This window comes from Psammomys obesus, unplaced genomic scaffold, assembly GCF_907164565.1.
Source record: "Psammomys obesus unplaced genomic scaffold, mPsaObe1.curated_primary_1811, whole genome shotgun sequence".
Lineage (NCBI taxonomy): Eukaryota > Metazoa > Chordata > Mammalia > Rodentia > Muridae > Psammomys > Psammomys obesus.
The window spans coordinates 6,515,083-6,526,942 of NW_026596147.1; the positions used below are offsets into that span (position 1 = coordinate 6,515,083).

Genomic DNA, 11,860 nt, shown 5'->3' on the forward strand with positions numbered 1-11,860 from the left:
ATTATTATTATTATTATTATTATTATTATTATTATTATTATTATTATTTTAGGCAGGCACTCCCCATGCAGCCCTTTTAGGCTGGCCTTGAACTCACTAAGCTCTGCCTGCCTCTGCTGCCAGAATGTTAAGATTAACTGCATGTACCCCACACCCAGCTTTGTCTTCATTATCCTTAAAAAATATATATAATTTATCCTTAAACATTTTATGTTTAATAATGTCATTTTACAAGTTTACAAGTTTAAATACCGTTAGGAATTTTATTCTGACTTATAGGAGTAAATCATCTATGTGGCCTATAATTCTTATCCACCCTTTAGTTTTGGGTTTATATATTCCATGCGAAGATGTTGAAAGAAATTCGTGGAGTACTGTCAACAAATGCCCCAATGAATAGACCTAACACACTGAAAATACCTAATCTGCACCAAGTAGACAGTGTATGTTGGAAAATGGTGGATAAATTTAGGAAGAGGCCTGTTCGCAGATTCATATTGAATGAAACCCCAGGGCTTCCCATTTCTCCCTGGACCTGAGCTTTCTATGGACAGTTTCAGGGAAAAATCTATCATATGATACTCAACAACAATTATGTGTATCCAAACACTGGTCCTGAAGTCTGAAGATACAGCCCTAATAACTAATTCCATTATCAGAGTCCACGCTCTGACTTTGTTATGTCAGCAGGTAGCTGTCATTTAGCAGAAAATATTTGAAATGTGAAAGGGTCAAGTGCATCTCTTTCCCCTAAAATGTATGATGTAGGTGATTGATATAAATTACACCAAGTTTCCATGTTCAACCAATGTATGAAATTTCATTCTCTGAAGTATTTGTGTGGCTATACAGGATGCCAAGGCTTGTCATTTCCAATATTATAAGTATCTATTACAGATACTGGTCTTGATGCTTAGTTTAAAAAGAAAGGAAACTCTTTTCAGAGTTCAGTGCACTGGGGATTTCTACCAATATTTCTCTTCTAAGGTAAAGCACTATTTGTTACCTGGATATTGTCCGTTGCATTCCTCTGAAAGTTCTCTGTGTTCCCTTTTGAAAGCTGCATGTGTTTCCTCCCCCTGCCCCAGCCCTCGCCCTGTTGAGAGGAGAGAATTTCAATCCCAGTGCAGCATGGGGTGTCCAGCTGTTGGCATTTTCATCTGTACCATGTGTCACGATGTCATCTGTGGAGGGAAACCTCGGAGTGGATGTGGTTACTGCTAGACATGGCTTCCTTCCGCTTTCTCTGAGAAAGCGCTGGAGACTGAGGTTGAGGGAAGATGTCTAGCCTCCCTGCTCTTGTGGTTTAATGTCCTCGTTCTTGCCGTATTCCTGACCTTGGAAAAATCAATGGGACTAAACCTCAACTTCCCCTTAAAGCTTGAAGAGACCAGATTGTGGGTGTGTTCAAAAGTTTGAACCTTGGCTATTTTGACTTAAAGCACCCTTCAAAATACTTGAATTATTAAGTGTATACAAACCCTTTATTTGGCGGATTCTTTTTTCTTCCTCTTGGTTTTTTACAACAGGAAATATTAAATGTCAAGAAAAGTACCATGTTATTACCCAAATTACCTTTTCATGATACCAGTTCAAACACTGACATGAAAATCATTTCATTTCAGCCACAGCGTCCTGTCTTCTCTCATGAAAACCTTCAAGGTGGGGGGGAACCGTAAGTATTATCTTTATCTTCTAAACCCAAGACTATGACCCACAGGATGGACAATATATGTACCCAGTAGACACCAGAGGACAGTAGACTTTGTAACGAGAAGGGATGAAATAGCAAACATGGGGTCTGCAGTACAAGGGCTCCCAATGTCCTTCATTACGAACGAGATCAGATGCTAGTGTGTAAAGAAAAACAGAAGGGCTGGAGAGATGGCTCGGTGGTTAAGAGCACTGGCTACCTTTCCAAAGGACCCGGGTTCAATTCCCAGCACCCACATGGCAGCTCACAGCTGTCTATAACTCCAGTTCCAGAGTATCCAATATCCAATAGTATCCTCCCCTATCTTCCTTGGGTAGCAAGCACTCATATGGTGCAGATACATTTGTGTGAGCAAAGCACTTATACACAAAAAATAAAAATATAAGTAAATAAAAAACGGAAAACATTTCATGCACCAGGAAAACCTGCCAGGGATGCGGTGACTCCTACAATGTATAAATCTGTCTCTTCCTCTGCTGACTGTGTAACCGGTAACCACAACTTTGTTTTTCTATTTATTTGAATGCTTCAGAAGTATACCTAAGGCCTGCTTTAGTAGTACAATTCCAAAATTATCACACATGCTTCAGAATGGCTTTTGAAAATAGTATTATTAAAGCACTCACTACTGTCCAGATGCATGACACAATGTCCACCACACCAAGAATGTGCCTTTTCAAATGTTCCTCCCACATCCCCTTGACTTTCTGATACATACATTAAAGAAACACAAAAGTACCACACATTGTCACTAAGAGTCTCATTTGTCTTTCTATGGCCAAGTTTATGATAGATAGATAGATAGATAGATAGATAGATAGATAGATAGATAGATAGATAGATGGATAGATAGATTGAAGAGGATGCTTCACTTCCTATTGAGTTCTGCCTATGCTGAGTCAAAAGAGCCATCTAGGGGCCACACCCATAATCCTCACCTTGCCTGGTACACCTAAGCTTTCTGCCTAAGCTCTGCTCACTTGGTAAAAAACATACAGACCAAAGACAACTCCTTGTGGGCAGACCCTCATGTGTAACTGGTGTTTTCAGCTCCAAGGGTCCCTCTTTGTTCTTCATGGTTGAAAATAGGTCCTTTGGCACCTCTCTGGAGTGCCTCTCATGCAGTATGGCCAGGATGGCATTCTTCTAAAGAAGTCCCTACCACAAATAGACTAGGTTAGAAGCAATGACCACTGGAAAAAACCCCACTTAACTGGAGAAAATTACTGGAACAACTTGTAATAATGTTCCTGTTGTTCTTTTACATGTGCACACAATGATAGGATTAAATCACAAAATTACTCTCCAAAGCTGTTTAGAGTGATGGCACTGAGAGCGTGTTCTGTTTAACAGCTTTTGAGGCATATAAACAAGTTGTGTTGTGCTGTACTCTGTTCTTTCATATGCAGCTGTGGCCATTTGGTTGTTCTAAAAATCACAGAGCCCAAAAGTGGGGGAACATACACTTTCAAGCCTTGCTCTAGACACTATTCTTTATCAAATTTATGTTTCGTTGCAGCCTTAGTTAGAGGGATTATGGAATGTTAGCTAATTGCTAACATTTTCTGAAGCAAAAGTAGAAAACCTAAGCCATGTTGCTATGGTTCAGTTAAGGGACAATAAAAAGTGAAGGTTATAGAGAAATTAAATGACATTTATTTTTGAGGCAGTCTTGACCTACCCACCCCTACCTCCATCTCTCTAATATCTTTCAAAGCAGCATTTTTTTTTTAAATCTTAATTGGGCTGCATTTCCTGTCCTGAAACACTGATTTTGAAAACAGCAGAGGTAGAAGAATTTCCAGGAAGGTTTGTTTATGTTTCCATAAAAACCCTTGTGTGTGTGTGTGATCTAATTAAACCACTATGGTAAATAAATTCTGACAAGTGTAGTTGGCTTTCGTCATATAAAAATGAGCTGGGAGTCCATGCCAATGCTGGGTTGTTAGCTCTGGAGACCTCAGGAGTCATCAAGCAGCTGGAGTTTGTAGCCTTAAACAGGCCTGTAAGTGTTTGGAGATCCGCCTCAGGCAAGAGACTGAGAAATGGAATGAGAGAATCCACTTCCCCAAAGTGGCTGCATAGTTCATCCATTTACATACCAGCCGGGGATGACCATGTCCCTCCAGCTTGAGAATAGACAAGAGGCCTTGCTGATATTCCCTTTCCCTTTGAACATCCAAAATTATATCATTCTACCACCTGATCAGCCTCAGACACTAACCAACACAGCAAACAACAAAGTGATTTTCCTCTCTCCTCAGGCTGCCCCCAGGCAAGCATGTTAGTGAGGTGGCCCCTACTTGCTACCTCTTCTAGGGCCTGGCTTTGTTTTCAATCCTTGACCACAAGCTGAAGTCTCTACCAACAAAAGACCTCAGAAGACTACAAATGGCTCAAAATATATAAATGGCTAAAATTGCCCATTAGAAGAGAACACTGTTAAGGGAAGACATCTCTAATGTGGGGATTTTAGAGTTGGGTCCCCTGCTGAGAAAGATGGGGTTTATGGAAAGGCAAAGCTCTTTCCTAGAACTCTCTGAAGCCAATTTTACACACGTGTGTGCCATGATCAGGAGACATTCAAGAGCAGAGGGAGCCAGAAAGGCTATTGCACATTTAGAGCAGTGTTTGAATTCAAGTGCTAGAATAACTTTATTCTACCAAAGTGGGATTTTTTTCCAAATCAATAAAGTAATTAGAAATAAAGCATTCTTGTTACAAAGTAGATGATAATTCAATATCACCTACTTTTTCATGGTGGCCTGAAATAAATCCAAAGTGCCCCAGAATGTTACTATTTTTTTTACATTAGCACAATTATATGACAGTTATAAAAAGCAATGGAAACAAACCAGCCCTTTTAATCTTCCAATTATACAAGTGATAGGTTATATCATGAAATTTTCCCACTAACTACATGTAAAATTCTTCCTGGTTTTCTTAGCCTCTATAATGTCAGTCTTTACTTTCCAAAGTGGCAGTCCATGCTAATAGTCACAAAAGTCAATGTCAAATAGATTCAGTATTCAAATACAGTACCGGTCAATGTCACCATCTCTCTCTCTTTCAAAGAGTTCAGACAAAAACAAAAAAACAAAATGGCAGAATTCTTTCAGTAATTATTTCTCACATATAATTATTCCAAAGGAGACTTTTTAATTCAAACACAATTTTTTTTTCCCAGACACATTTTTCTATTTTGAGACAGGGTTTCTTTGTGTAGCCTTGGCTGTTCTGGACTCTGTAGACCAGGCTACACAGAGCTCGGCCTGCCTCTGCATCCTGGAGTGCTAGGATTAAAGGTGTGCGTCACCATGCCTGGCTCCCAGATACATTTTTTAAAGTCCATGAACTACTAGTTTAGCAGGATAAGGGATGGCCATGCATAAAGCCTCAGGGCTTTTACCTATGACTTGAGGCCATAGGAGAATTGCATGAAGTCATCACATTTCAAATCCTAATTCATATTATAAAACTAGTCGCTTTAAAGGAATCCTGTGATAAACATAGTCTTTTGATAGTAATTATTACATCATTGTTTACAAAATGTATGTTTGAAACATTCTGTACAATTCAGTTTAGATCATCTATGAGTTCCATTTCCAAGCCGCCATTACTTACTTATGGCTATGGCTAGCTAAACCTGTAATCCCTCTTGTTGTAAGTATACCTGCATAATACAAATACCATTAGTTAATTCTGTATTCTACATTGTTATGTAGCATCTGAATGATAGACATTGTGTGTCTATAAAATTTAAAGGGAAGTCTGGCCTACAAATATCAGAAATCTTTTACCTGATTTCAGAATATTATAATCTCTGAATATTTCTCATTGTAAGTTTTGAAATGTTGCTAAAGTGCTGTGATTCCCATGAGAATCTGAATGTTTCTGTTGACTTTACATGTTTAGCAAAAACTTAGACACGGCCTAACATCACATATAAATATTAGAAATGTTGAAGCTGAAATGAGTGTTGTACTAACTTGTACAATTTCACGGGGATGTGAAGTGAATTAAATGTGCCCCTTTGTCCCGTTTAAGGTTTCAGGCTCTGTATAACTATACTCCTAGGAATGAAGATGAGCTGGAACTCAGAGAAAGTGACGTCGTGGATGTGATGGAGAAGTGTGACGATGGATGGTTCGTGGGTATGTGCTTCTGTTTAGCTGTTTTCATCATTTATCTGAGTTTGCTCACGTGCATGGTTCATGGTGATAATCGATCTCTCTTTGAATTCATGGTGTACGATATGCTTCCAAAGCCACTGCATTTTAATACAGTACAGCATTTACTTCTTTCAGTTATACGTCATTTTCTGCTAGTTTTATTTCAACCCAACTAAGGACGTTTCTTTAAATAGCATCCAACAAGCAATGTATGTGATATCACAAAAACAAAAACATACCTTGCTATGTTCAGTGGGAAATCTGAGTCGACAGGGGAGCTGTCATTTGATGGGGAGCAAGAGGAAAGGAAAGCTGACCCATTTGCTGGTTCAGATGCGGCAATCTGGGAAGTCTAAGGGAAGGGACAACTAACTCCCATGCCACTTCAAAGGCAAGCCCATAGTTACCATCTTACAGACTGAAAGCTCGATCATGGAGCACATGCTTAACTTTCTCCACTGCTCAACTCTTCAGTTACCAGCGCAAAGGGGGGGGGGGGGCGGGGGGGGAGCAAGGAGGAGGATGAAGAGGAGGAGACAGCATGAGTTCTTCTAAGAAAATATTTGTAGACAAAAGTATATAGCCAGACACAAAGGAAAGAGGGGAAAATTAAGGAAATAAATAAATAAATAAATAAATAAATAAATAAATAAGTAAGTAAATAAATAAGTAAATAAATAAATAAATAGTAGGTGGGTTCTATTCTCAGCACCTACATGGTGGCTATTCACTGTCTATAACTCCAGCTCCACAGGGATCCTTTCTGGCCTCCATAAGCCCATGTACATGCAATGCATAGACAGGCATTCAGGCAAAATGCCAATACACATAAAATTAAAAAAACTATGTGAGAATGAAATCTTTCTCTAGACTAGTTCAGCAGAGGTGAAATGATGAGAGCCGTGTCGGCAGACACATGTGTCAGGGCCTGTCGCTTCTATTAATTGCCATCTAGAAGAAAAAAAGAGGTGGTTTACATACATGGTTTGCAGCAATCGTAAGCAAACCAAATCAAAAAAATTATAGAATGTTAAAGAGAAGTGAAATCTTAGAGGCCCTACCCAGGCTGCTGTGATAAAATACAAACGAATTTAATTGTACAGGACTTAATGAAAAAGTATCCAAAGAATTGTGATGTTTGAAAGCAAAGGTGGCCATGAGGGTGGCCACTTGGTTTTCACTGGCCATGTTAGAAGTCACTCTCAGTGGTTAAACTTTCTACCACACGCCCAGACAAGTAGCAGCCAGCCTTCCACATTTTTAAATTTAGTGATTTTTAAGTTGCTCAGACTTCTATATGTTGTGAGGAAGCGTAACAGTGCTTTCTTACTGAGGGACCTAGCACTGGGCTTGAGGTCGTAACATTTGTGGTATTGGCAGCATCGCCTGTAGGGACCAATGTGTCACTCACTACAGAGGAGGCCCCCTGCTCCTGAACCAACCCTGACTCTTGTGCCTTATCAGTCATCTTGTCCCACCGGAAACCTCACCGTGATCTCTTACTCCTTGTTTGGCATCTTGGTAACCTCAGTCCTACCACGCAGCTCTTCTGCACAATTGTCTTCCTCTCTAGATTGAGTGGCCAGGCTTCCCGATTTAGCTCAGTGTGGTGGAAATCTATCCTTTATGCTCATGAAACGGGTAAGACAATCAAATTGCCCACTTCCTCTTATTGGCTTAATGCAAGTTGTCTTTATTCCTTCCCAAACTATTTAGAGCTTGCTTTCACAGTGTACCCTTGTAGGCAGAAAGTGTTGAAGCTGACATAGTACCTGACATTCCATTGCTGTTACACACCTTTTCATTTATTGCTTCTGTTTTCAGGGACTTCAAGAAGAACCAAATTCTTTGGTACTTTCCCGGGAAACTATGTCAAGAGGCTGTGAATCACCTCACTCCTTATTTACGCCGCATTTCAGAAGCACATCTGCATAATTCACCTGAAACATCCCAGCAGGCCTGTTGCTGTCATGCCTTATGGTTTCCAATAGGCCATCACCATCTCCACCTGCTGCCACCAAATCACCAGCAGAGTGACTGCCACTGTGAGCCTTAGGGGAAGCTGGGAGCTTTAGGGAGATGTGGCAAACTTACACCCACATAAATATGCAGTTTCTTGCTTTCTGCCCTGAACTTTGAAATGTTTGTGTATGGAATCAGAATGAAAGTCGTCATACTTAAAGACAGTGAAATAAATAAGAAAGAAAGAAAGATGGTGAAAAAAGAAATAAGACTACTTAGGAGATTGGTCTCGTGGCTGTATTTCCACCTCTCCGGAAGGTGTTCTGTCCTCAGGAAGCCAGAAGATCGTTTTCTGAAATGCTATGGTTTGCATTTTCACTCTCAGCTTGGCAGTGTATTTTCCTAGTGCTCTCTCTGGTTTACACTATATGACAACTATACTTCAGCTATCATTTGCCTGCACTTATATATTGTTTTATGCACAGTGATTACAAAATCTAGAGTGAGTAGGAAAGTTAGTTGGAATGGGTGAGATTTTTGTTGATTCCATTGAATTTTCACATAGGAGTCTTTCCTGCCACTCCCCCACCACCACTTTTTTTTTTTTTTTTTTTTTTGTACTTTAGAAGTGCAAAGTGAGTGAATAAGAGCTGTTGCTCACTACCTTGAGAGTACAAAAGGTTTAGCCACGCTACAGGACAAATCGTGTTGTAAATTTGCATTGCTGTTTTATATTAAAATGTAATCATCAGCATCATGAACAATGAGCTCTTAGTGTTTTATTTATCTGTTAAAACTCAAAAGTGTTAGTGAGAGAGGCAAAGAGATGACAGTAATATCAGTAGGTTAGTCTCACTGCGTGTCCACTTACGTGTTTGAGGTTGTATGAGGACATATAGTTCAAACGCTATGTTGTACATTTTATGGAAATGTAAAAGAATCCCACATTATTTTATAGAGTACTTCAGGAGCACCCTGAGTGTTAAGGCTGGCTTTAGCAAGGATTATGATCAATACAATTATTTTTACTACAATAATTATTTTTCTTCTATGGAACCCAGAATCCTGACTCCGTTTGCAGACAGGAATATATATGTTGAGCCTGATTTTTCCGGTGTATGTAAAGTACTTCCTAGGAACAAATTAGGCGCTTCTAGAAATAATGGTTAAGTCATTCAGGTTAAGTCATTTCCTGCCCCAAAACAGACCTACAAAATGCTACCAAACCTGAAAGATTTAATGGATACACAGTGCCTGCGTTCCACACACCCTGAGACTTAGCTTTGTATTCCGAATGAATTTGCATAAGATACATTCATCTTTGAATCTTTAGCACCTTATAGACAAAACTTTTTATGGCTTTCCTCACATGGGCAATGCTTGATCTTACACAACATATAGACTCTAGCATTTTGTACATATGTTTGTTCTTTGTTTTGTACAGACTATTTACTTATTCAGAAAATGGGATTTCCCAATTTGGTCTTTCTCCTGCACTTAAACCGAGTTTTAAACTCTTTCAGCAGACTGCCCTTTACGCTATCTTCATAGATCACAAGCTAAGGTGACCCTGGAAGATAGCATCTACACAAAATTCTATGAATTGAAAAGATCTTAGTAGCCAATCTGAAATGCACATGAATGTCAGTTACAGAGGAACATTGTTAGGGGTAGAGGGAGATAAAGGAATACCTTTGGGAAACCCCCTTTACTATCCAGTTCACAACCAGCTTTATATTAGAAAAACTTGGGATTGGAAAATGAGTCAGCCAGCCACGTGCAGCTTTGCTGATAAATGAATACTTTTTCACACCATTTATGAAAACAAATCTTCAACTCTGTTGCCTGTTATATTTAAGAAAAAAATGCTGTTTCTACTCTCTGTATCTGATTTTAAAAGGAAAAAATATTCATACCTGGCTTTCAGGTAATTGACTTTGAATTCTTACAAGCAATGGTCATTGTGTTTTTCTTGAGTAGATACCTAATAAATTTTGCTTGAAAGTACTTCTACTTTTCTTTAGCATTTATGTAAACTGTGCTTTATTCCAATGTATTAGTTTTTTAAAATATGAAACATGTGTCTGTGTTATCTTGACACACAAAGAAGAGATAATTGTTTGCATCAACTCCGAAGAGTATTTTAAAATCTACCACCAAAGCCTGTTTGCTAACTCCTCTTTACTTAAATATTACTCTTCAGCCAAAGTAACACATCATAAAATACTTCTGCCTCAGAAGTGGCTATTTTCCAACAAGTTAATTAGTTACAAAAGTTGTAAGTTATGAGCATCTGCCTTGAGCCTTTTAAATACTTATTCTAAAGAACTTTACCATCACTGATTGGCCTCTCAGTGAATTTCAAAACTCCTGCCACAGAGGGTCATCCTTTTCTGCCACACAAATAGCAAAGAGCTACCATTTATACTTGGGTCCTTTCTAATATATCTCTTCCTGATCCATCTGTTTCAACCCACATCCATATCTGTCAAATATTCTGAAACATGGTCCTTTCTTGGCCTATGAGTTCAACAACATGTCTTATTGCTTCAACGGCCACTGGGGTTTCCTCTGTTTCGCTGGATAATTTCTACTATCTACAGTTCTCCCCGGAGATGTGGTCCCTTGAGGGAAGAATACACCACACAGACTGTTATGGTCTTGCTCTCACCTGAGCACTATTCAGTCACTCACTCCATCATCTGCATCTGTCCACCCAGGTCACTGGAAGGCCGGCAGGAAGGGACCTAAGTCCTGCTCCATCATCGCTGCAAACAGGCCCGGCCTTTCCTGCATTCTAACTATGTACTGTTTGATCTCTCTTTGTAGGTGGTCAGTTGGTGTGGCCTGATAATTCCTCCCACTCTCTTCCAGATTTTGGCCACAAAGGGGATTATTATTTAAAGAATTGTTTGATTACAAAAGATTAACTACTCTGACAGCTTCTCAGAGTCCATTTATTTAAAGAATTAATTATTTCAACCTCCTATCCAGAAGGTAACTCTTTAAGAACTATTTATGTATCAATTGTTTCAAATTATTCACTCATTACCAATGATGACAGTAAGAGAACAAGCAGAGATTGGCCTTAGAAATAAAATGATGTCCTGCAATAAGGATCTGCTATAGAACAAATTCAGTCTGCTCTCTAGTATTGGATTTCCTACAAGAATGGTTTGTACATAAAGTAGCAGCAATCAGCTTACTGACAGGAAGCCTTAACTTTGAACCTTAATTAAGTGAAATGTTATTTCCTAAAAAAAAAAAAAAAATATATCTTCATTTATATCCATTTTATCTTATATTAGAGGGTTTATATTAGAAGAAATTTATGAATCACTTTTATGCTCATATTCTTACCTTCATCAATGAAAACTAGAAGAAACATGTTTTCTCTTTGTGATATAAGCATTGGCGTAGTACCCTCAGTTTTCTGTCTTGGTCCACTAAACCTGAAATCCTTACTCTCTGTGAGTTTGTCATTGATGCTACTTGTCAATCACAGATCCAAAAAGTGACCAGAGAGAAAGGAAATTAAGCAGCTGCTATATCTCGGGCTGTTCTTACCCATGTTCTGTGTCTTTATCCTCACAGCAAATCTAGGAGGAATCCCACTCTATAGGTGAGGAAATCAGAGCTGCGAGAAGCTGCATAGCTTCTTCATCATATGAGAAGTGAAGTAGGATGTGACAGAAGTTGAATTTAGGGTCCGACGCATCTCCCCCCAAGCCTGTACACTGCCTTCTATATCACCCAGACTTGTTGATAAGCATATAGTTGATCAGATTATGTAGTCAAAAGTCAATTATCTCCATTTGTCCACTCTTCCCCCTTCACCATTCACAGACAATCAGCTAACGAGGCTCCTAAGAAAATCTTAGGGTGAGATGTGATGTGATGATATGTGATGAGAAAGAGTATGCACCCAATGCAGCCCTAAATCTCTCCCTGAGGAAAGCTCACTCCAGTTTCTAAAAGTACACAGTGACTGTGTCTGTGAGTTCTGGCTCAC

General features: G+C 39.1%; 1 protein-coding gene across 8 annotated transcripts in view; it reads left to right on the top strand.

The window, feature by feature from the left end:
• Sorbs2 (sorbin and SH3 domain containing 2) overlaps positions 1-9,855 on the top strand; it is a 197,031-nt gene extending 187,176 nt beyond the window's left edge. For all 8 annotated transcript variants that reach the window (XM_055593643.1, XM_055593637.1, XM_055593636.1 and 5 more), the window contains 3 exons: positions 1,626-1,675; positions 5,762-5,868; positions 7,711-9,855. In XM_055593643.1, the coding sequence (XP_055449618.1) occupies positions 1,626-1,675; positions 5,762-5,868; positions 7,711-7,772 (219 nt within the window). In that variant the 3' untranslated portion in view covers positions 7,773-9,855. The remainder of the gene's footprint in view (positions 1-1,625; positions 1,676-5,761; positions 5,869-7,710) is intronic.
• The last annotated feature ends 2,005 nt before the right edge of the window (positions 9,856-11,860 follow it).